Below are 25,467 nucleotides of genomic sequence, written 5' to 3' on the forward strand. Positions count from 1 at the left end.
CTGAGACATGCGTGCATGTATAAATATTCAAAAGAACTGCAAATTTATCTTAAAAGATACTCAAAATCAGGCCATTACGTTTTCATTATAACATGTAAAAGATCTCTGTGAGAACTCTCTCAAGTCCCCTTTTCCCAAATCCCACACTGTTCTAGGTAAGGAAGAGAAAGATGGGTTTAATATAGATGCACCATGCAGGAATGCTGGTAAGAGATCTCATTTTTTTTTTTTTCTTTCTTTCTTTTTTTTTTTTTTTCTTGGCTTGAAATCACTGGCTTTGTCTCAGTTTGGCAAAAAAAAAAATATGTATCTTTCATAACATAATCCATGTCAGTATCCTCTGCCTCCAGCCCCAGTGTTACACTTTCCATTTTTCCTTTTTTTTTTTTTTTTTTTTTCTCCTTTTAATTAAATGAGCATAAAATATAGCATCTGAACAACAAAAAGGAACACAACCAGCACAGGGATTAGATGCGATTAATAGAACACATCACCATGTGGGTTCAGAGTCAAGGTCAGGCGAGGAAACATCTCCCCTGAGGAAAAGACAATTCCTTGTCGCTATCCTAAAGGATGTCACTGCAAGGCCAGCATCTCTAAATATCCACGCACTGCATCTTACCACCCCTTCCTTCGCCTCTCTCTATCCATCGTTTTTGCTGGACTTGTGCTACTGCCCAGAGCAGGGCTGGACCATGTAGAGACCCAGTATTGGGTAGAAGCTCTTTACGGTGGTTCTTTTTCAAAATAAATAAATATATAAACGAGCGAGGGAAGGAGTAATGAAGTTCTTTAATTAACATGAAGCGTACCCTCAGGCTTCGCCTGCAGGTTGAGAGCTCTGTCTGCAGTGAACCCATTGCACTGACAGGTGGTCTGGGGCCAGGAGGAGAAGAAATCTCCCCGAGGAACCTGTCAGTCAGCACGGATCCATGTTGATTCCTCCTGTTAGGTGAGTGCACAAGGAGAAGACTCCAAATTGTTCGGGATTCAAGAATAATTGTTTAATAAAAGACCATCTAATCCTGAAGCACTGCTGTTTTTAAGATGGGTTAAACCTTAAAAAAAATAGAAAAATTAAAAAAAAAAATATTGCAGTTATCAAGATGATCTTCACAGATTATCATTGCTGGAAGCTGAACACTGAGGTCAGGCTTCTTTACGAAGCAGCTGCACTGCACGGTCTCCCTCGTGTTGTTGAGCCTGCAAATGACCGGGGAGGCTGTACGGCTGGCACTGCAGAGGCACACCACTGATGCAAAAGCTCTCGAGCTAAACTGCTTCCCTCTGGCTGCTAAAAAGGAAAAAGAAATGGAGTTACACAAAAGGGAGTTTGGAAAAAAAAAAAAAAAGATAAATTTTGCTACTTCATTCTGAATTGGAGCTACCATCATCTGTAGCCATTACATGCATCCGAGTAACCCTCAGAATGCTCTGTTATGGCATTACAAAGAAATCTTCAAAGAAACACTGGGATCAAGGCAGTGTAAGCACAAGCTTTAAGTCAGCTTTGCGTGACAGCTTCTGATTTATGCCTTGAAACGTACCCACAGATCTCTGCCTCAGTTTGTTAGTCACCACTAGCAAAATACATAAGGACATGTAGTGCCTTAACATACCTCTCCTAGAAGAGTAAAATCCTTATACTTATTCTATTAAATTACATGGTGTGGAGAAGAATTCCATTTTCCCGAGGACTGGATTTATGACAAGGCTATCTAGAAGCTTCTCGTTTTAATTAATTGCAAATTCTGTAGCGTTCTAGTCAACTTTAATGTCCAAATTTGTCCTCAGTAAGTCTATTTAACTACTACCATTTTCATATAAACATTGATAAATACTGCTAAGAATGAAGTGTTAAATATCTTTTTTATGATACTGGTAGAACATACAGTAAAGGCTTCTTACAATTCCCCTTATCCTTGGGGAAGTACTTAAGCAGATAAAGCAATTAATAATGTGAGTTCCTGGCTTACATAGTAACAACAGAATATTTGTTAGCTGCACATGTAAGAAGATTTCCAATAAATTCAGTAGTTCTATCTGTAGTTCAATTCTTTGAAAGAAAAAAAAATCCTGTAATTGGATTTATTTGTTGAAAAAAAAAAAAAAAAAGCTATTTCACAGTTAAGAAGGAAGAAATGTAGCAGAAACTCTTTAGCCATGTGTGTCATTAATGTGCAGTGAAATGAGCTAGATGCTCTGCTTGGGTTAGGTAGCAGAGCTTTATGCAAACTGTTTGAACTGTACAATTAATTCCAGATGAGAATCTGTCCCTGTGTAACTAGAAGAAGATAACAAAATATATAGTAGACATAACAAAAAAGTACCTCACAAGACAGTGGCAGGAAATGATTGATCGACTTTAGGTTCTGTTAGTAACCTCGGGAGGTCAAATACAAGAGAGGTTGTAGTGCTTAGAAGTCTAAAAAGTGTACACGTTCGAAGAGCTGTGTTCTGTCTTCTTAAGAATTTGCCTGGGATGCTAGCCAGAATAGCTTTGCAATAGCACCTGACAGATAAAATTAAAGCATGAATCATAATCTCCCTGGTCTGCCAAACTGAGGTTTATTCAAGTTGTAGCTTTTAGATCACAGATTCTAATTTGATGGCATGTCCAAAAGCCAACTATCCCTTGACTTCAAACAGTGTTTGTGGGAAGGTCGTGTTTGAGCTAGGCTGTGGGCTTAGGGTTATGTGATGAGAATCAAAATCGTAATAGTTTCTATTGTTTAAAAATAAATGAAATACCAGCTGGACATTTGCCAGGATAAGGTATCATTCTGACAGAGCAGAACACTCAAGGATATAGAGCTCTTTGGATTAGTCTTAAAGAATAAAGGGCATCGCAACATCCTTACAAAGCAGAGAAAATGTGGAATGCTACAAAAGCAAGCATTTGAAACATTTGAAAGCATCGATAATAAATTATTTAAATGGAATTTGGAATATGGAATTCTTGATGTTTGAAAACTTTTTCTTAGATATGAGGAAAAAGGCAGGCAGACTAGTCCTGGAAGAAAGCTAGAAGGGTATTATTTTCATTAATGCTGGCATTATTGATAGGCTAATCTTCCAAAGCAAATCTACTTAATCTGTAATCTTTGAAGCTATAGAACTGGTCGGGTACCACAGTGTCATCCTTCCAGTTTTCATTTTACACACTGTAGCAATCAAAGGAAGATATGGCTTCAAAGAGCAATATGACATAGTTTAAAGTTCAGTGTATCGTGCTGGTAAAGGACCAACTACTGGGAGTTTTTAGTTGGCTTGACTGGGACAAGGGATCGACACACAGAAGTCTTCAATCATCAGATTACCTTGATATGCATGACTAATTGGTAGTCTGAATACAAGGTCCTGTAAACTAAACACTTTGTAATGGAAAGCAAACTGCCCGCTTTCATCAACACTAATGGAAAAGACTAACACCTTCTAAGAGTTTCTCTCTCTGTGCCTATATGTGCAGCAGATTTGTATCTCCTAAGAAGTGTTGTAATCCATAGATCAAAGTGTAAGATAGTATAGAAATAAAACAGACTATCCCATTTATAATTCAAAGCAACCTGACATTTGAGTTATCAACCTGCAATAGTAAAATAGCTAGCAGACTTCAGCGTGAGAATACGTATTTACTCTCAGTCCCTTGGGTATTGTCCATTCAATATCTGACATTCAGTTCACTGGTTGCAGATACAATAAAATCAGTGAAAATGGGAATCCAGACTTTGGTGCTGGTAGCCATTACTGCGTGCACTTCATGTCTGCTCTGGGGGTACTTTCAGTGAAATCAGTGATCAGGAACGTAAACTCCAATTTAGCATTGATTTTTGTCAGAGAGTTTATTTAAAAGGCTTTTACATACAAACATTTCACAAGAAAACCAGAGATGAAACCCAGTGAGAAGATACATGAATGGTGGCACAATATCTGTCATAAAGATACATATGAAGAATCTTGGCTCAATTGAAATAGTATTTGGTGGTTTAAGACATATTTATCAGCATATGCTTACTGTTTTATGCTGCTACACAGCAGTGGAAGGCAAACACAACACAACCATAAGCTAGGCCAGGCCTACAGCTGCTTTGCATCACTGGGGGAAGTAGCACTGGCCGAAGAGACCTGACAAACCTGATCATTAATTGACTAGCAGCCAGGCACAGGGGTCCTTTAGAAGAGTGACACTGGGGACCGGGTGATAATTGTGTGCTGCCAGAGAGAACTATTACCAGATGAGGCCAGCGTCCCCAACTGATTTTGCCCAATTAAGCTGTACCATGCAAATCAGGGAGTGAGGAAGGGTGGCACTTGGCTTTGTTATCTCTGATGTTGTACATCCAGATATAGATCTGCATCTGCTTATTGCTTACAGAAATTACTATGCCAGTTGTTAATAACATACTGTCAATGTATGTCCTCCAGCTGCAGCCTATACGTCAGATGTCAGGAGCTTGAACCCTACAGCAAATTTGAACACTCCTACACTTCTGCATTACTGCACAGAGAAGTGAGATAAGAGACTGGCAAATGGCACATTTCTAAAGACAAAATCATTTTTAAAACTTGTTTTACATTTCTTATAAAAATTATTTTAAATGTTGTACCTGTAAGTTGTCACAAAAAGCGCTGTACCCAAAGCACAGCTGATGCAACACAGTCCCTAAGAATGGGCCTTGAAGCTTTGATGTGTGTGAAGCAGAGAAGTGTTAAGTATTGAAGCGTTCTCTCAGATCTCCACAAGAAGACACGCACTAGAAACACGCCAGTACCCTGTGTTCCTCACAGCACATTCAAGGTCTGTAAATGTGACTAAAATCACCTCTGGTGATGATCACACCGATTGTATAAGCTTTTCCTGATGTTCAGAAGGTGTAGAAAGGATTGGCAGAGCAGCCCCGGCAGGATGATCTCTCACAGCATGCAGCCACTTCGGTTTGAAGTCCTCAGCGAAGAGTTTGGAACAATGATTTCTGGCCAGGCCGACCACAATGTCTTAGATGTGCTGGTGAATGGTGCTGCTGCACAAAACCTCTGAGTTCACAAGCAGCCCCGAAATGTCTGGTTCCAGTGCTATCAAAGGTGGGAAGTGTTGTAAAGCCAACGTTACCCGCATAAAGATGAACAGCAGGAACATCAGTGATAATGCGAGTGTGCTGCAGCTGTACCTGGACGGTGGAAAAGCCAGGGAGCTGAAAGAAAGAGACACTCAGCTCCAGAAGATGGTGTGGGTGAAATTTCCCTTTTGTTGTCTGCTGTTTTATTTCATTTTTAATTGGCGAGGAAGAGGGGTCATATTCTGATTCCAGCAGCCTTCTAAAAGTCAAGAAATGTCAGACATACATTGCCATATACAAAGTAAGTCAGCATAAACTTATATATATGTATATGTTGAAAAAGCTATCAGATATTAAGTTACTTTATTAGATACAATTTAATTTATTTTTTTTAAGAAGCAGCCAAATATTATATGTAGGGTACCAAACTATGTACTAGCTGTTGGCTGTTTTTCTATTACACATAAACTATTTTTAACAGGCAAATATAAATGCTCGTTCAGTTTCTTTTTGTTTGAAATCAAACCAAGCCAGAGCAGTCAGAAAGCCAGTCGTATACCACACTTTTCAGCTGCATTGGGGTGATTCTTTATTGCTGTATGCTGGAGAAAAGAATAGCCTTCAGCTGGGATGCCCAGATATGTTACTCCAGAATACCAGTAACATCTGCTAGCTTTTGTATTGAAGTCCCCTTAGAAAGATTAAATGATATTTTCAGAAAAAGTCAATGTTACTAGCTGTTATGTGTCAGTAACTTGCAGTTGTTGTCATCTCTTGGTGCTTTCAGCAAATGAGCTAAGTTAGAGAGGTCCTTATGGCTTTTTTGTTTGTTTGTTTGCTTTTGTTTGTTTGTTTGTTTGTTTTGTTTAGGCTGCCTTTCTAGCACCTAAATCCCCAGAATCCTGGCAATATTCTCCTATTCTCCAGCCTGCCTTACCACCTAACTAGCAACTGGGTACTGGGCCATAGTATTCAATACTCCCCCAGCGTCCCAGCTGAAGAACCCTCTCTTGGTAGTTAACAGGGTCAAATTTGCTGCCTGAATGGATGGACAGACTTAATTTCAAGTTAGTGTTATGTGTTTGCACTGGAATAAGCAGTGGGCCTGAGCTCTTTCTTGCTTAGCCCAGCTTCCAGGCTGCTTGAATGTGATCCTAACTCAGCCTTAGGCCAAAATTTTGAGTTCTTGTCTGTCTGTCATTGGAAATCTTCAGTGACTGTGCTTAAACCAAAGCATTCCCTCTGGATTTTGAAGAGGTTTAAATGGATGCAGACTTTTCAATTTTATATTGTTTGTGTGTGTATGGTTTTTTTTTTTTTTTCCCTTTCCGCCTGGAAAATAAAACAAGCAGATGGAATCTCAAGTCTTGTGAGAACAACTGCAGGGAAGAAGTTTTCTGTGGGTGTGCAAAAACAAGATAGAGGACAATTTGTCATTTATTGCTGCACTGCTGAGTCTGAAGTAATTGTGTCACTTCTGAACAGCCTGAGAAGGTTGGGTGGAAGCACATATTAACACAGAATATTACCAGAAAATAGTGTCAGATGGGTGAGTTCCCACAAAAAATGCTGATGTGTAAATAATAGGAAAAAAAAATGTTATTTTTTTGATGATGTTGAAGTATGTACAGATTAAGTTGTGTTATAAATAGATAAATTTACAGTTTTTCTGGTTAGAAACCTCCATTAATGGATGTGAAAACAACATTAAAATGATTTGTTTATTGCCAGCCAAAGTATTCTGACACAATTATAGGACTCCATGGTCTTTCTTAATGGATAGTGTTAATTTTGGAGCCTATCTAGGTTTGCAGAAATTACTCACTGTATTAATAGGTGCCAGCTGTGAGATAAGCCACTGACAGCTTCTTAAAAATACTGTTGTTCTTTCACACTGATTTCATGTGAAGCTAATCATTGCACAGTTCTGCATGTGCTGCTGAAAGCCAAAAGGAAAACCACCACTTCACTTTACTATTGTAAATATTTAACCGATGAAGTACAAAATATTCTCCAGCTTGCTCTTGTTCTATGGCAGGAGAAATAATAAATTTTAAATAATTGTTCTTTTCTGTTGCATTTGTTTGAGGGCAAAAAATACAAGAAGGTAGCCCTGCTGATAAGGCAGTTGCACTAAAAATCACTCCAGAAAATTGTCTTAACATAATCAGAAAGGACATGAATCCGACCCACAAACAGAAGATGGAGAAGCCTCCAGACAAGCAGCGTGCTGGGCAGCAGAGGAGCTGTTTGTAGCTTATCGTGCAGTTAATAGCAGATATGTAAGCAGTATCTCACAGATACAGGACTCGATCCCTGCCATGTACAGGTTGAACGCTTGCCCTGCACATTGCGAGATGGAGGCAGAGAGACCAGTCTGCATCAGGGGGGCTGCAGTGCTGAAGGATCAGACCCTATATTAAAGCATTAGAGGTGATGGTGGGAGAACTGACACAACACATCTACACATCTACGAAAATAAAGCAGTACTGGTCTCACAGCTGGCTGGCACGAGAAGCTGAAGCTCTGCTTTCCCAGGGCCAGCCCCAGCCTTATGCCATGTTATTGCCTCTGGTGCTGTCTGCCCCACTGCTGAGCCAGGTGGGCTCACTAACCTGGCTTTCTGCAGCTCAGCCAGCTGATCCAACACACTGTGGGGACAGGTGAGAAGTGAAGAGAAAGCAGGAGGAGTGGCAGAGCAGAGGGCTGTTTTTGGCTTTAAAATAATCACAGAATCACAGGATAATTCAAGTTGGAAGGGACCTCAGGAGGTCTCTAGCCCAGCCTCCTGCTCAAAGCAGAGCCAGCTTTGAAGCCAGACTGGGTGGCTCAGGGCTTTATCCATCCTTGCCTTGAACAATCGTTATTTTTCAGTTGAGAAGTTGCACGGTTACCCGGAGTCTGTGATATTTTCTAAGCAAAATGCCTTTCCTTTGTCACAAGAGCACCTACATAGCTTTAGAAGAGAAAAAAAAAATCTGTCCATAGCCTGGGATACACATAAAATGGTTGTTTTCTTCCTTAAAGTTGAAGTTTGTGTAAAAAAGAAACTAAGCTATATAAGAAGGGTATTACATGGGTAGTAAAGTCATCTACCCAAAAGTTAGGCAAAGCCAGTGGTACAGCCAACTATACGACCTTGACTTGGCCCCCTGTGCAAAGCGCATTATGCAGTATCAGCACGCATTGCTCCTCCATGGGATCTCTCCCTTGCTCTGCACAGAATACAGATGAAAAGGGAGCAATGAGGGGATCTTAAACTTGCCACTTCCTAACGTTCAAAAACTTCACCTTGGACCTTATATCCCAATTAATATTCCTGGAATGTAGAGGGTTGCATGCAGTAGGTGTGATGTGTGTAGACACACCTGTATATACTTTGCACCAGGTTCTGACCTGAAAGAAGAGTAAAAAAAATGCTTTTGAACTGACTGAAAAATAAAATGATTGATGATGAGTTTTGATTTTATCTCCTTTTACAATTCATGTTAACTTTGGACTTACAAGGTCATGTTTAACAATTCATATAGGAAATAATAAATCCGCTTATCATAGCAAATGTAAAACAAATATGACTGAGTTTGGATGTGAGTGTGTGAACAGTCACATGGGGAGAAAATCCAGGCAGCTGGCTCCAAATAACTATTAATCCTCCCAAAGGCAGCAGGCAAGAGAATGGCCTAGGGCCTCTGAGAGCCAGACCCAGCGCATTGCAGGAGCAGGAACAATGAAGAAGCTGGGATGAGGCAGAAGGCGGAGAGAAGAGCTCACATAGAGTGACACCATTTGGCACAACAAATGCTGACTTTTTTCCATCTCTTATTTTCTCCAGATTCATTTTCCCTTCCAGAGTCTGAAATAAATTCCAGAAGACAATATGTGCTTAACATCAGGTATTAAAATTTTGGAGTGTTTAGGAATTAGAGCAATTTTCAGGTAAAATTTATTACATCCCTGTGATTCTTGTGAAGGGCTAAGAAATCTGTAGAGTGGTATTAAGGGTGGGAAATCTCTGCTCTTTGCTCCCAGCAGGGTTCAGTATCCCTCCTACTCTTCATGTTGCCTTTGTGGATGAGATGCAGGATACTGATACGTTGGCTTTTATTTGGTCCCCTAATTCCTACTAAGAAAATGCGAGAGCTCTAACACGTTGGTGGCAACACTCACTGGATGGAAAAGTACAGCAGGAAGGTGAGTGGGAGCTTTCCCATTGATTTAGTGTGATCAAGATTTACACCACTGTTTTTAAAAAAGACACCCATTTCTCAATGTCATAGAATAAAAGGGTCTAAGGGTGCCTGCATTTAATCAGAAACATGCACAAGAAAAGAAAAATTGTAAAATATGAAAACCCTTTTGACATAAGACATCTTTAAACATACAATTTTAATTCAGATCAAGTGTTTGTCAATTAAGACCATTAACTGGGGACACAGTCATCCTAACTGGCATATGCATTCATCCATGGACATAGCCTGGAGGGCTGGTGATCAATTATTCAGCAAGGCATTTTATGCTGCCTCCACCTTTCACAGCACATCATCTGCTAGATTGTGATCAACAGCAAATATGTGAATAGCAGCAAAAGAGAAAACAATTAATATTTCTTCGTTGAAGCTAAGTGAGACTTTAATTTTCTTAGTGAAAACTCTCCTCGGTCACTAGGTTACAGAAGATGCATGAGTCCTGCTCCTCCTGCTCTCCTAAAAGATCCAAGACAGTGGTTTCCCATGCTCCAAATACCCATATGCTTTAGCATTACAAGCCCTCAGAACTCTGTGTCTCCTGTTACATTTTATTGTCACTTCCTCCTCCCCCAGATTTTTGCTGTTGGTCCAGCAGCATATTGATGGAGAACAGCATTCCTTGTGTGCTTTTCCAGTTTTGAGACTAAGACAGCCAGACAGCAATGTTGCTCTGGCTAATGCTGGCAGAAGTAAAGGGGTCACTGCCCACACGCTCACCAGTTTCCTCCCCCTTCCTCCTCATCCACCTCCAGGTCAGTTCTCTTGGGTCAGCTGAGAGAAAACTCCCATCAAAAACACACTCATTTTCTGTTGGATCAGTGGAGCTGATTCACCCTGAAGTTGCATAATCCCTCGATACGATGCAAAGAAGAGAACAGGAACAGACGTGGGAGTGGGGACACGAAGGGAGGAAGGCTGCCATCTCTGGTGGCAGCCCACAGCTCTGACAGATTACATACAGCATGAACAACTCTTGGTGAGGAACATCTTGACCACAATCCCTATACTGGGGAAAATACAATATTATAAGATAACATATATTTCTTCTTCTCCTTTTTTTTTTTTTTTTTGAGTCTGGCTTCCATTGGCTTGTTGTGGAATCATGACATCAGCTTGGAGCTGGAGTCTGTTTTCTTTAATATTTAAAACAATATATATGCTTCAGAAATGACAGACATTTAAAAATTCCTTCAAACTCTTTTTTTTTTTTTTTTTTTTCCCTCAGTCTATTGCTAAAGCATGCCTAGGTAAATCCATGCAGGACTCTTTCCCTATTCATCTTCTCAATTTCCAACCTATTTATTCTCCACTCTTTACCTTTTAGCACAGATAGGTTCTATGTATTTTTTTTTCTTTTTATGTGTAGCAAACAGCTCTTTTTTGCCTCATAACAGGAAAAACATACCAGAGGTCATTATAAAACAATCAAGATTGTTAATCCTATTCTTCTCCTGTGGGAGCTGCTTTGTGTTTCTCTTGCTCCGGGGCATCCGTCTCTTAGAAGTGCACATTCAGCGTTTTTCCCCTTGCAGCTTCTGTTGTCACGAGTAATAACAGGTATGGAGTAGGATACATGGATGAAACTACATCTCTCTTCATCTCTCTCTCTCCTCGGAGGTTAGGGATAAGCACAACACGACTTGGGAAACAGCATTTCAGTCAATCTTCCTGTGGGCAACTATTGTGTCTGCATTGTCTAAATACATTTGCTTAGTATCTTGAAAAGGCCTGGCTGATTCTAAGCGGAGGTCAGTATTTGGAAAATTAAATGTTTTCTAGTGAGACATTGAAAGGACCTGGGGATGCTGGGTAGCTTTTTAAAAAGTCAGCTGTGCAGTTCTTACTTTTGTGTAAATAGTCAGACATAAGGTACCTAAACTACGCTTCAGGTGGAATTAAAACCATAATTAAAAGAAGTCATTCACAAGAACACATTGTGGTCACAAAGGTGCCTCAGTAGGCTTTGTGTTCACCAGAAAACAGTCACCTTAGTTCCAGTATCACTTGAGTTAAATATATGTGATCACTGAAAACTGACAAAGGGTGGGCAGCAAGGTTGGCTCTGTGTCCATCCACTGCCAAAACATTTTTCAATGGTAATAAACAGCTCCAGGCGTGTGTGAGATGTGTGAACGTGTCTGCCATCACTTTAAAAACTGTTCAGTGGGAAAGGTTTTGAGAGAAGAAACAAGCAAAAACAATGTGCTTAGAAGTTGTCTTTCAGCCACCAAGGGATGGGGATGGGACGTGGTCTTGATCAAAGCTTCTGAGGTGGGATGGACCAGGGAGCTTGCAGAAGGGAGCATCTCTGCTACAGAAGGGTCAGGGTGCAGGAGCTGAGGAGACTGGACAGCCCTTCCAGAAACCCCAGCGTGCCCCAGAAATACCACTTGCCATGAAGAGGAAGCGAAGCACCATAGCAGACAGATGCCCTTCTCCAGAGGAGGGGAAGGGAGGCGTGGGGCTGTGCCACCAGGCCCCTGCTGCACTCAGGAGCCATGTCCTCACTACCACACTGACTGCAGCCAAGTTCATTCTGGTACAACCAAGACATCCCCCAGCACTGCACAATATATTGATATTCTTGGTCTTTTTATAGGCCCTCTTCAAAGCCTCAGTGAGATGCTCCACTAGCCTCAGTCCTTCTGATTCCTCTCCTTAAGCAAGCATGAGGCACTGGTGCTGTGTTCCTTATCTGTGGCCATTTTGTCAGTCAGGGACTGTGGCCCAGCCTCTCCCCAGAGCCTTAGCAGATGTCTTCTGGGATCTACTTTGGAACACAGCAAATAGGACTGAACACAAATGACATTTCTATGGCCTTCAATGGGGTCTGCATGGGTGGCAGTGGTGCTGCTGGCTACCATAGCAGCGGGGATCTCTGGTGTAAGGCAAGGCCCAAGGTGATGGCTGCAGGGACCCAGTGGCAGTAACTGCAGGAAAAGGAATGACAGGAACAAATGTCTACATTTGGAGGAGTCACCTTTGGTCCTGGGCAAAGCAGCCATAAGCAGGCAAAGAACTGACCAAAAAAAAGACGTATGGACAGATGTAAGAGGTCCAATAAAACCCAGGTGGAAAGAAAATACGTAGGCCAGTAAGCAAAAACATAACCCTATTTTGGAGGAGTTAACCTTCTGGGGTGATTTTATACTGGATCAGTGTTCTGCATTATCTGGCTACAATATTTTGATCTGGTGTAAGGGGTTCAAAAGTCTGGTTTAAAGTGTCAGACTGACCCACAACCCTTTAATCCATGGTGCTGCTGCCCATGATGAGCAAGACCCAGAGATGGCAGGTCAACCCCCAGCTCTACCTCACCACTCCTTGAACCACTGCTTGATCTTTGTTCTCCTAATTTCCATGATAAACTGCAAGCCGTTGTGAGAGGGGGTTATTAAATAAATGCATGCTGGCGATGAACAGCCTCCTTGTAAGCAGGAAACTGTGTGTCATCGAGCTTCTCGCCTGTGTCAGGGAAGAGAGGAGTGAAGGAGAGGTGATAATGACAGGGGCTGCCTCCAGGGAGGGAGGTGGAGACAGCACCGGAGGGGGTGGAGAGCTGGGGCTGGTGAGGGAAGAAAAGGAATATTGTACAGTCAGATGAACGCGGTGGAAATAGATAAGGGTCAAACAAAAGGGAAATTTATTAGAAGTGAAACAAAGCAGAACAACTAAAACCTTCAGAGCTATAAAAGTGAGGAGAGGAGAAAAAGTATGACAACATTCTCATCAAAATTCCTAAAATAGGCACATGTTAGCACACTCAAGAGAGGAAAAAAAATAACAGGGAGGTTTCGATCTTGTCTGTCTCTTTCTCTAATCTAGCCAGCAGTGTGCCCACATTCCCATGCAACGTGACTATAATTATAAGCTGTGATCTATCAAAGTAGGACCTGGAAATTTTCATCTTACTGCCCTGCAAACATAAGGGGAAGGCTGCAAAATTGTTAAAACGTTGTCTCTTCTAATCTAACCACGTTGTTATTTAGCACCATGATCCCATACATAATGAGAGTGGCTGGTTTTCCAGTGAGTAGGGCTTGATAGTATCGCACAATTAGATAAGAAATGTAATGAACATGACCAACACCTCACCCAGGTTTACTGTCTCTCAGTGTCTAATGGAAATTGCTTGCCATAACCTCCTCATTAAGTGATGGTCCCATAGCCTCCCATAGCCAATCTCTTTCCAATTAACAAGAAATCTTAAAGTGTAAAAACACATTTAAGGAGCCTTTTTTCCAATTTTGTCACTCATTTGTGCTTAAGAGTCCGTTTCTTATTCTTTTCCCCACATGCTGCTAAACTCCATGTCATCAGGCTGGAGGGGTTGGACTCAGCCGAGCCCCAGGAATTTGTATTTCAGTTTTGGCATTCACTACGTTGGCAAGGGATGCCTCCCCCACCGCTCCACCAGAGCACCAGGCTGTTGCTGGAATGGAGTATAAACCCAGATTAACGTAGGATTGCCCTCGATCTAAGAACACTGAAGTATTTTATAAATTCAGTATTTGACCTTGTTAGTGATGGGAGGTTATTGATACTTATAGCAGCACCACAGTTATAGGCGTAATGGAGCTTGTTGGGAGCTGTGGGAAATACCAGCAGGAAGAAGTCTATGGCCCCAGGCTTCAACATAACCTTGAAAGACAGAGGATAATTATTAGCTTTAAAGATCTTATAACATGCCTCCAAAGACAAGAGCATCTTGTTTTGCCAGACAGGGACTCTAGAGATCAAATAATGATGATGATTGTTGTTGTTTCTGTTATTAATAATAATAATAATTGCTAACAATAATTATAATTAATAGGAGGCTGTAGTGAGGTGGGGATTGGGCTATTCTCCCATGTGCCTGGACACAGGACGAGGGGGAATGGGCTAAAGTTGCACCAGGGGAGGTTTAGATTGGATATTAGGAAAAAATTCTTTACCAAAAGGGCTGTTAGGCATTGGAACGGGCTGCCCAGGGAAATGGTTGAGTCACCATCCCCGGAGGTCTTTAAAAGACGTTTAGATGTAGAGCTTAGGGATATGGTTTAGTGGAGGACTGGTTAGTGTTAGGTCAGAGGTTGGACTAGGTGATCTTGGAGGTTTCTTCCAACCTAGACAATTCTGTGTTTCTGTGATTCTGTAATCTCAGTAATAATAATAATCCCAGGCAAACAAAAAGCAATCACATACACACACAAAAACAAACAAACAAAAAAAAGCAGCCAGATTTAAAGGATCTTTTCCTGAAACATTAAAGAGGAGGTCTCTTCCAACCTAGAAATTCTGTGTTTCTGTGATTCTGTGATTACCGGAGCTACCATTCTCTGGGAAGAGATACAGACTCTACTAAAAATGTAGATTGGCCAGGAAAAAATAGTCAGGCATGTGAAACCAGGTTTAGGGGGTTAAGTCACATTTTTTAACTGAAAAGCCTTTATTAAAATATTCTGCTGTAGAGCTGCTGCTTAGTTACTGATCATCTTGCTGACGTCCCCTCAGGACAAAGACACACAAGCCCTGAGCACAGGTCACTTCGGCTCATGCAGTCACAGTGACAAGAGGAGGGCAGGAGCCTGCGCCAGGCTGGAAGAACCATGGGGAGAAGCAGAAGGTACTCGCAGAGGTCATCGGAGGTAACTGATTAGATCAGGCACAGCCAGGGAAGGAAGAGCTATTCTTATGTCCATTCAATATTCAGCAGTATCAGATGAAAAGCCAAGACAGCTGGTGTCCTACGTGATGCTCACTATTCATAAGTTTTACAAGCAGATTCCCCATTCTGCCATCCACGGTTTTAAAGAGAGCACTGAACATACTGCAGTTATGACAGACCTCTGCAGAACCCTGCTCCATACGTCTCAGCAGTTTGTCTGTGAGCTCCTGAGACTGGTTTGCCAAAATAAATTTTACTCAGATTATAGCAGTAGCATTTAGACCATGCTGTTAGTATGTCACAATATCACACATCTTAATGAAGTCAAACAATATCTAGCAGCTCTCTTTCACTTGTAAAATCTATACCCTTGTACAGAAAGACATCAGACTCATTACAGTCTATATTGATTTTTTTTTTTACTTTTCACATCCTTACTCAATAACTGTATTCCAAGACTGTCTTTAACCACAGGTCTAAAATTCCTCTGCTCCATTACTTTTTAAAACAGAATTTGTGTGTACGTTTGCAAACACAAATTCTTAAAGACAACTGCAAAAATTGCCTCGGGTCTCTGTGTGCTCTGGGAGGCCCAGGCATTTTAAAAACATCTACCTAACATCTACCTAAGTATTCCCTAACCCCTTCTTTCCCAGATGCAGCTTGCATACTCTGTTGCTCGTGCTGCAGTTGACTTTGCTAGTGGAGATGGATTCCACCAGGAGTCTGACATCTCTGCTGCATGGACCGAGCGACCCCCTGGTGTTAAACTTCCCATGAATATACTCCCGCTTCCTTGTCACTCACACAAAATTCATTACTATTTCTCATTTAATTGGCTGACCTTTTGATTTTGCTTCTATCCCTCTAACCACATTTAGCAAGCTGACCTAGGTTCCTTTTTTCTTTTTCGGTTTTAACACTGTTGACGAGTTCATGATTTGGTTAAGTTGGGCTCTTAGTTCACTGTTTATTTTATCCCTCTTCGTGGTCGTTTGTGATAATGCCTTTATCACAGCTTCTTTAAGGAACTGTTTATTTATTTATTATTTTTATTTATTTATTATTTTTATTTTTATTTGCTTTTGACTACTTCCCATGAGCTGCGAGTTCTCATCTCCTACTGCTTCCATTCTGTCATGACACTGTTTGGAAATTAATAGGATCAGTGGTACTTTTACTAAGTGAAACCTGACCCACAGCCTCTGGATGAGAAAAATAGGCTGGGAAACTGGTAAGAATGACTGATCAGTCATGTGGGATTTCTCCTCAGCAAGGTGGCTGGTTTGCTTCATATGACTTGCCTGTTTCTTGACAAACCATTCATGCCAAGTAAATGATAGTAGTCTACTGAGGCTCCTCTGAGTCTCTCGGTTCCCTCCTGTGATTCTTTTCTTTGAGTTGAAATGCAGTTTCCTGAAGTCAGTATTCAGATGCAGTGGTACTAGTAAGAAATATAAACACTTGGGAACAGCCTAAGTAAGGAACTCCAAAAATATGAATCAAAATATGGAATAACCATCTGCTGGCTTTCTTATTCTTGTTAAAGAATAAGAAATCAGCTAATGTTTATTTCTAAACAAAGTAAAATATATTGAATAATACTGAAATTCCCCACCACTTTGTTTTCTATTTTAGAAATAAAGCTCTTATTCTAAAATGAGAATTTTCTGCCAAACATCAGCTGATTTCCATGGTGAACTCTTATACCCTTGAAAAGGAGTGGGAAAAGAAGAAAGAAAGAATAAAATAATGGGCTAGCTAATAAGCCTTTTAAGAGAGAAACATCAAAAAATACTGCCTATCATAACACTATGGCATGAAATGCATCTTTTTAAAAATCAATGAACAACATTCATCACTCGGACTGGAAGCAAGGATAAAACTGGTACTTGAGTGTTCTCACAAGGAACACGTCTGGACATTTGAAATGTAGTTTGTTGGCCGCTCTCACCAGCAGAAGCCTAAGTATGATACATCTGTCATCAAACATGGCAGCAAACATTAGCCTGTGTGATTCATTGCTTGTTTTTTTGCTATAATTCAGTTAATGATGACCATATATATTTTAATCATCTTAGTGAATTCAATTTAACTCATTCATATTATGACAAGGAACTGAAACAATTACACTACAAGAAGAGAGAGAAACAGAGACGGCAGAGGGAGATTTCCAGGCAGCAAATTTTAGAATGGATTTCTTGTTCCTGATTCATTATTAATACAAGAAATTTTAGAACAAAACATAGGATTAACTTTTATTATTAGTTGCTCACCTCAGCTGCTAGGCTTGTGTCCATTTTTTTTGAACACTTTATATTTTTCTGGTTAATTAAAAATTTAAAAATAGATGGGCTAAATGTGACAGAAGATAATTGAACCTCTCACATTTTTAGCAGCTGACTGAAGGGACCTGAATGAATAAAATCTCCTTTAGTTGCAAACCTAGGCCCTTATTTAGATATTAAATTAAGTTAATGAAAAGAAAAGTGGAAAATCAATTAGACAGAATCAGTAAATAAATGGCATAGCTGGAAAGCAATTTATTTTTTTTAAAAAAAAGCATCTTGCAGGTAGAGTGTAGTTATGAGACACCCCAAAAACAATCTGAAGTCTGCATATTTAAAAGGAAACAAAAAAAAAACAAACAACATCAACAAACCAGAACAGAAATCTGTTCATTTGTGAGAGTTGGAAACCTGAGGAGGAAACCTCCATCACAGACAGAAGAACAAATGGGAAGTGATGAACGAAGAAGAAGCCCTGAGCAGAAATCATATCCCTGGACTAGTGAATAGAGACAGAAATCTGTCATTCAGACAGGTGGAAAAAACAGAGAAAGTCCCTGGAAGTAAAAATCCCCTGGGGGAAGGATTGGCAGGAGTGCAAGGAGTTTACGAAATACTGGTTTAAGTTTAAGAGATATTGGTTTTCGGGAGCATCATTAGGTCTGGAAGATGCTAATTGGCCAAAGAGCTCTTAGAACAGTAATTGGTGAAGCGAAGGATGGACTGAGAAGTCATTCTTGGCTTTATTTAAAAAAAATAAAAAATCAATCAAACAGACAAAAACAACAAAACACCCTGAGTCTTGCATCCACCTTTTCCATGTTACTTTGAAGTTCAGCACCTGAGAAAATCATATAACTGAGTTCAGAGGGGAATGTGAAAAGCAAAGCTTCCCTGTGATACATAAAGTCACTCACTTCCTATACAAGCCTTCTTTAAATGAGGAGGGGAACTGATGTTAAAGACAATGGTGGTTGTTGGGTTTTGGCTGACCTTATTTTGCTCCCTTTTATCCCTTATTCTGAAGCTGATTTCTCTTCTACCAATACTCCCAATCTCATCTGCCAATTCTTTTTTTTTTTTGATCCTCTGAAGTTCTCTATCCTTTCCTCCCATCCCTAATATGCCCTCTGCATTTCCAAAAAGCCACTGTCTTGTCTGCATTTAAGTCTCTTCTGTCAGAATCTATTTAAATGCAATGTCTATGCAAAAAATATTGCTACTAACAGACAGGTGTCATTGCTCCCCAGGAAAAGCCAGTTAAAGCATGAAGAAAGTGTGAAAACGTAGCCAGTCCCATTTGCATTAATGTAATCCATGTGGTGCTTTTGTTGTACCTCTGGAACAGCTGCACAACTGCCATCAAATCGTTGCAGTAGTATTTACACCTACTATTTACACCTTGAGTGCCACGTACATTTAACCACCATGAATCCTCATCTAAAGAACTGCTGAGAGTGGAATCTGCAGAAAGGCAGCTGAAAATATTTAGCATAATTGATACACACTCATTGGGGATGGATGTTTGCCCTATTAATTCCTCTCCCTGCCTGCCCCCCAGTGCCCGTTGCTTAATAATTACTGATTGCCCCTTCCTCGGAGGAGCAGTCATCTGCGTGCAGTGCTCCTACTGCATTCAGACAGGGAGCTCAGTGCCTTCCCAACCCGTCTGCTGCCAAAGGTTTAAGTAATGGTTGTACTCATATGAAATCCCAAGCAAAACCACCATACCATATTTACCAGCATTATGCTGGTAGGAATAGCAATACCATATTGTAGCTTGCACTTTTTGATTATTTAGCGAGCATCCAGCGTGGGTGCAGTGGAGTTAAAAAGTCTGCCAAGCTAGCACAAAGAACAGAAGGGTGAAAAAAAGGTTAAAAAGTTTTGCCAGGGCTGCTTTGTCCTGAACTCACGCACTCTGTAGTAGGCTTGACCTAAATTGTGCAGCGTGTGGACAGGATCCTGGACATTCTCCAGCACCTTCAGCTAAATTAAAGATGAGCACGAATAATGCCCTGGGGCCCTGCACTCGCTGGGATGCTGCAGGCATGGGACTCGCAGAGAACCCACCCTTGCTGCAGAACCATGCTCCAGATTTTAATTAACTAAGTTTCCTCATTTAAGCTTTTCCTGTGAAAGCCTCCCACAGTAAAAACACTTCTCAGAAACGCTATGCTGCAGCAGATGAAAATAAATCGAGCTGTTGTACTTCCAAAAACTTTCTTCGAAAGAACATAATTTCAAGGACTATAATCACTCATTCCAGATACATGGTTCATGAACTCAGAGCCATCGCATCCACGTACTGCATGTTCTCATCTTTCCGAGCTGCCATATGCTACTAAGTCATTTCATTTTTTATGCACCCTCATGGCTCCAGGCTTCGTGGGCAGATGGCTCTTTGCCATCTAATCAAATTCACACATCAAGGGCATCCCAAGTGTGGTCCTTTGTAGAACTGCATCATCCTTCAGCTCCTCTCCCTTCCTCAGACATTTGCGCATCACTACAGATTTGTACCTCCAGAAAGGTTCATGATTTTCAGATGTAACACACTCATTCCTCAATTAAGCACAAAGTAATATACACAGTTCTAGTCCGTTCACTCTAAAAACAACGTTCAGGGCTTTGGAAATTCACAGCGTACCCACACAGCCCTTCAGATCCATTTTGGTTGTATTTTGGGTCCTTCCTTCCCATGTTCCCTGGACAGAACATGTATATGCCCTCTGCCATCACACTCACAGCCACAATAATGCATCTTCACTTCGGCAGCCCGGTGACAGCTTCGCTGTACTGCACCAAGCTTGATGCAGTATCTAAATTTAGATGCCTTCTAATTTTCTTTAGCTGCATATTGATAAAATTGAATTTTCATGGATCGGCTCATCTTTAAGGAGGCTTGTGGCTGTTGCCTTTGATGGACTCGTCATCTTAGAGTTGCACCTGATTCTCTGGAGAACCCTTTTAATCAGACAGGAAAATCCTCATAATAGTAGCTGCGGTACTTCTTCAAGCCACTGTGACCCACGTTGCCTAACCAGGTCGGTTAGGTGTTTTGCACACATTTTTATCACATTTTACTACCACAATTTCTGTAACTCTTTATCTGCTGGATTACCTACTGCATTTGTTAAATACATATATGAGCACACATCTCATCTGTCTGAATGCACAGAAGGGTCAAGGTTACCCTGGCACTGAAAAAAATGTTATTTCACAAACCTGTGCAATACTTCAGCTTCAGAAATACACCTTTCTTCTACATACAGAATCTCCTCAGCTTATCCCTCCTAGGCTGCTTTTTGCAGGCACCAAGGTAGATACAAGAAACAAGGTCATCTACCCTGACAGCAGCTAAACCCTTCAGTTTACACCTTTTTCTCTAAAGGAGGAACAATGTAGTATTTTTTAATATTGGCTTCAACAGCTACAAGAAAAAAAAAATCTTCACCCTGTTATGATCTGCAAGATAAACAAAGCTGTTTAGTACAGAACATTTTAAGAAAAATACCTAAATCCAGTTTTGCAATCTATACAAATTAAAAAGGCAATCAGCTTTCTGTTACCAGTTATTTTAAGATAACACATCTGGAAGAGTGTATCTGCAATATTTTTATAGAAGAGCAATGGTGGAATTGGGATTTCAATATTATCATATTGACACTGCAAATGCCAAGCAGAATGGAAACCTGAATCTAAGAAGTCTCTATACCAGTACTTCTAATTTTTCACAGAAGCACCTAATAAATCCCTTTTTTAAATATCACGTAAGCTTTACATCTAGCTTTTCTAAGCAGTTCCATATTTTGTGCATCAGAAGACTACAGCCAAAAGAGCACGAACAGCTCCCCTTCCCGTGCTACAGTAAGTCATCCCTGCAGATTAACAAAAGGCTATCCTAGAGAACACGGTGACCCAGAAGCCAAAGATAAACTGTTTACAATTTGTTCCAGACATCACCTATTTAGCTAGACATGGTTCTTTATATTTACAGTCCCATCTATTGCTCTGCTGAGAGTAGTAACCTGAATATGCCAAGCACATAGTGGGAGCCTGCTGAACATGGACTACATTACTCCAGTGCCTCATAGCTGCAATGGTTTAACAAGTGCTGCATAGGCACAAACTGAGCAATGCCATTTATAATCAGTTAAGCTAATCATCCTTATCCCCCTTCCACAGCCCCTTCTTCACCAAGGACAGATAAAAGTCATCTTCCAGTAGCTTTTGAGACACAACGTGGTTAGCCCATTTGATAGACAGGAAGAGGGCCCCCGACCCAGAAAGCATTATTTCAACGATTTTCAAGCTCTTTCGAAAATATGAAAGATAAAATGTAATAAGTGGGTGTTTGCAGAAAGACCAGAGCTTCTGACATTATTAAAAAAAAAGTCTGCCACTTAATGTCATTGTCTTTATAATTATAGCCATAATACGTATACTCTAAAACCAGCACTCAGCTCACTAGCCTAAGCTATGTCCTCAAAGTACTTAAAAAAGGAAAAGAGAAAAACCAACCCACCCACAAAACCCTGTGTTTTTTCTCACAGTGACAGGAAGGTGTGCTACGAGGCACTTTTTGTTCTTCACTTAATAATATGCCTACATAGCTTCATCTGGCTGGCCCAGAGCCATGCAACTGTTTTCTGCTTCCTGAGATGCTGCTTTAAGATACCAAACTATGACCAAGGAACCACTCTATCCCTCAGATTTTGAAAAATATTTGTATCCCATTGGCCTGACCTAAGTTAGGAGCCTAGCTGATGCTCTAACTAGCTTCTTAACTCTGATCAGGCTCAGATGGAAACCTGAAGCTAGGTGAGCTTCTGTATGAATGGGCAAATGCTGGGATGTTCAAAGCTCAAAAAGGGACTAAGCTGACAAGTGTTGGCCCTTTTCCAGAATGAGGCAGCTGCATCAGGTGTTGTTCCAGAACACAATTTTGGACTTAAGCAAGCAGAACTGGTACTCATGCTGTCTAACTTAATGGTTATCGAATGTTAGCATTCTGAATTTCTCACGTAGACATGCTTCATCATCTTGCCAAAAAAGCATAAAACTTAAAATAATTTGTGAGACCAAAGAGAAAAAATCCCACTCCTCCATAGTCACTCTAGGTCCTGTTTTAGGCACTAGATGCTTTCTTCTACACTCCAACTCCAAGCCCAGAACTGTAATAACTGCTAATCAATAAAGGTTCAAATGGAGTTAAGAAAACTGTTTAAGAAAGATGATTTAAGGTAAGGAATTTTAGATACCAATTCTGCACAGAAGCAGGCTCATTTTTATCTGTTTCTTTTCCGATGGCACCTGACTCTTCAAGTGACTTTATGCCTGGAACAAAAGAGCGTGGAGCAATGACACCGGGTCAGTTATAATAGCCTGGCCTGAGCTACCACTTCATGCTGACAAAAGCAAATCCTATGGGGAAAGTGGTGAGGCCGAAGCTGCAGAGCAGAAAGATATATTAATGTGCTTCAGCCACTGGAACTCCTGAAAAAGTACTGTATTAGGTCAGAACAAAGGTCAGTTTTGGTTTATTCTTTCTGACAAGGGACCAGTAGCAAATAGGAAACAATGGAAAAGTATGTAAGAATAAAGCACTCCTAGGCTGTTAATCTCTCTCTCTATTTTATAGTGACAGGTAGTCAGTCATTTAGGATATTTCTGAGTGGAGACTGCAGTTAAGCTAACAATTTTGAGTAACTATCACCTTCTACATATAAGTCTAATCCTTTTAAGCTTATGACCCTGAAAAAGTCCCACAGCAATGAAATCCATTACTAGATTGCAGCGAGTAATGAAATAAGTTTGTTGGAACTCACTGCCTGATCACTTCATTGACTGCATAACTCTTGCAAGCCATCAAACATTCCCAAATCAAAGTTATGGACAATGTCAGCCTGGTCCTTTGCCATGCTTTGGTTTTCTATATTTTTTGCAAAACAGCATTGAACATAGTATTGGAGAAGTACACACACCCTGATTTTTAGTAGCGGCACAGTATGTTTTTTTGATTTGTTTTACTCTCCACCAAATTATTATTTTATTTTTTTTTTTTGTCTACAGTTTGGCTGTAGATTACCATTTAGAAAGAATCAAGCTAGCAGCAATTTTTTTTTTCATTAGCAGAGCTTAGAACTCCACAATCTGAACTATTATAGCTTTCATTATTAAACATGATGTGCAGCTATCTGCATTTGTTAACATTAAGTTGCACCTGCCACTTCAGCACCACTTCAGTACTTAGCATCAAGAGATCTTTCTAAAATTCTGTAAAGGAAGCTTCAGATTTAACCATCCTGAATATTTTGTGCTTTCAGCAGAAAGTCACAAAATAAGTCTTAAAAACACTCCCAGGACTGCGAAGTCCAAGACCTTTCTAAGCATAAAGCCCAATATTTTTCCCACCTCCATAGACTGTACACCTTGTGCAGACAAATCTTTTATTTGATTACCTTATTCTTATTTCTGAACTTCTCTATCAGCAGAAGACCCTAGGATGACCTTCTGAATGTAGCTGCTTTATATTTGCTTAAAGGGTGCACGCATGTGTGGCTTGTTTGTTTGCACATACTAAAATAGTCCGCTATATATTTGAATGTAAATTGGCATTAGCTAAAAATATGTAATGGTATATTTGGATTTACATTTTCTATATTTGGAAGAAAACCAAGTCCTGATGAGCAACAAGAAGAGCTGAAAATAGAAACAGAGGCCAGATGGTCTCTTTTTCCAAGTGTGAAAGTGTGAATGTGTTTTATATTGTGTCTCCTAAAAATGAGAAGTTTGACTACACAAAGTGGCGAATATAAAAAGGTTACTGCCATCACCATGTGTCTGTGTTTTTGGGAGTGATCGCTTGAGCAGGGCTCTGGACTGATCCTGATGCATCTATGTGGCTTTTTAGATGTAGTCACAGGAAGGTGACTAGAATCCTACAGAGATTTACACATGGACATCCTATTTAAAAGACTGGAACAGCTTTAGGTGAGAAATGGGCACCAACACACCTCACTTACAGTTCCAAGTATACATTAAAGCTGCTTTTCAGGCACAGAGGGAACTTTGTGCCCTTTGGGTTTTGCAGCAGATTCAGATGCCTAAGAATATTAGATAGCACTGAGATCCATGCTTGATACAAGTATATTTAAAACTACCATGGTAGGCACGCAAACTGCTGTCAGGAGGAACAAATAGCTCAGCGTACTCCCCTGTCACTGTGGGAGGCTTTAAATATCAGATTAGAGAATATCAAAGCATATGGACACACCCATTTTTAAAACATATGGCCATTCTTGTTTTTAATTCAAGAGCAACAGAACTATTATTCTTTAAAAAAAAATAAATTAAGATTTTAGGAGTGACCTAATCACCATATCACCACCATATCACTTCTAATTTGTATCTCCTACAAAGTCTACATTAAATATAGGCTATAAAATAATAAAGAAATATACAGCAAATTACTAAAACCGTACATAAAACAGAAGAGCATCTTAATATAATTTTGGAAAACAGAGATACTGTTTAAAATGATTTCACAGACCAAATTTATGTAACAGGGATTTATTATATTACTGCACGAAGAATTAAAAGGCTAGTACAGCAGTTAAGGATGAAATTCAACCCTAGGCAGAGAGATAGTGCAAGATTATTCATACGCTATTAAAGAATTGCTTCCAAAGAGACAATAAACAGACTAATAAAGCATCAGAGGTGCTAGCAGTCATCTAAGAGGAAGTCCTCTTAGGAAAACTCTTAAGAACTCCTCTAATGTAAGATTTTACTCCCATTTCAGGTCTAGGTACTACCTTCAGGAAGCATTCGCCCTGATATTTTTCTGGATTTAAGCATAGAAACACATCACTTTTGTAAAAAGCTGCCTTGAGGGCAGAAAGGGAGTTAGGGGAAGGGAGAGAAAAAGAGAGAGAGATCAAAAAACGGGAGGTTCAGCTGGGAGGGTAGAACTGCAACATGATTTTCAGTGTCTTCAACACCAAGAAAAACATGTATTACAGATAACTTTGTTGCACTTTACAAAATGTACACTGTATATATTATATATATGCATATAAAACAATATTATTTTAATCACTAAGTTCTTCCTCATCACTGAAATAAGCACTTTTCTTAATCCGTGGACGTTTTGAGTCATCTGAAATGGAAGATTCCCCTGCAGTCTGTGTCCATCTTTGTTGTTCTTCCTCAATTTTGGCTTG

General features: G+C 40.2%; 1 protein-coding gene across 2 annotated transcripts in view; it reads right to left on the reverse strand.

Moving 5' to 3' along the window:
- Nucleotides 1-773: 773 nt before the first annotated feature.
- ZCRB1 (zinc finger CCHC-type and RNA binding motif containing 1) overlaps nucleotides 774-25,467 on the reverse strand; it is a 34,403-nt gene continuing 9,709 nt past the window's right edge. The window contains exon 8 of one of the 2 annotated variants that reach the window (XM_027457056.3): nucleotides 774-1,294. In XM_027457056.3, the coding sequence (XP_027312857.2) occupies nucleotides 1,160-1,294 (135 nt within the window). In that variant the 3' untranslated portion in view covers nucleotides 774-1,159. Of the gene's footprint in view, nucleotides 1,295-24,798 lie in introns of those variants that run through there. The other variant, XM_027457062.3, reaches the window with a different exon arrangement.

This window comes from Anas platyrhynchos, chromosome 1, assembly GCF_047663525.1.
Source record: "Anas platyrhynchos isolate ZD024472 breed Pekin duck chromosome 1, IASCAAS_PekinDuck_T2T, whole genome shotgun sequence".
In the NCBI taxonomy this organism is placed as follows: domain Eukaryota; kingdom Metazoa; phylum Chordata; class Aves; order Anseriformes; family Anatidae; genus Anas; species Anas platyrhynchos.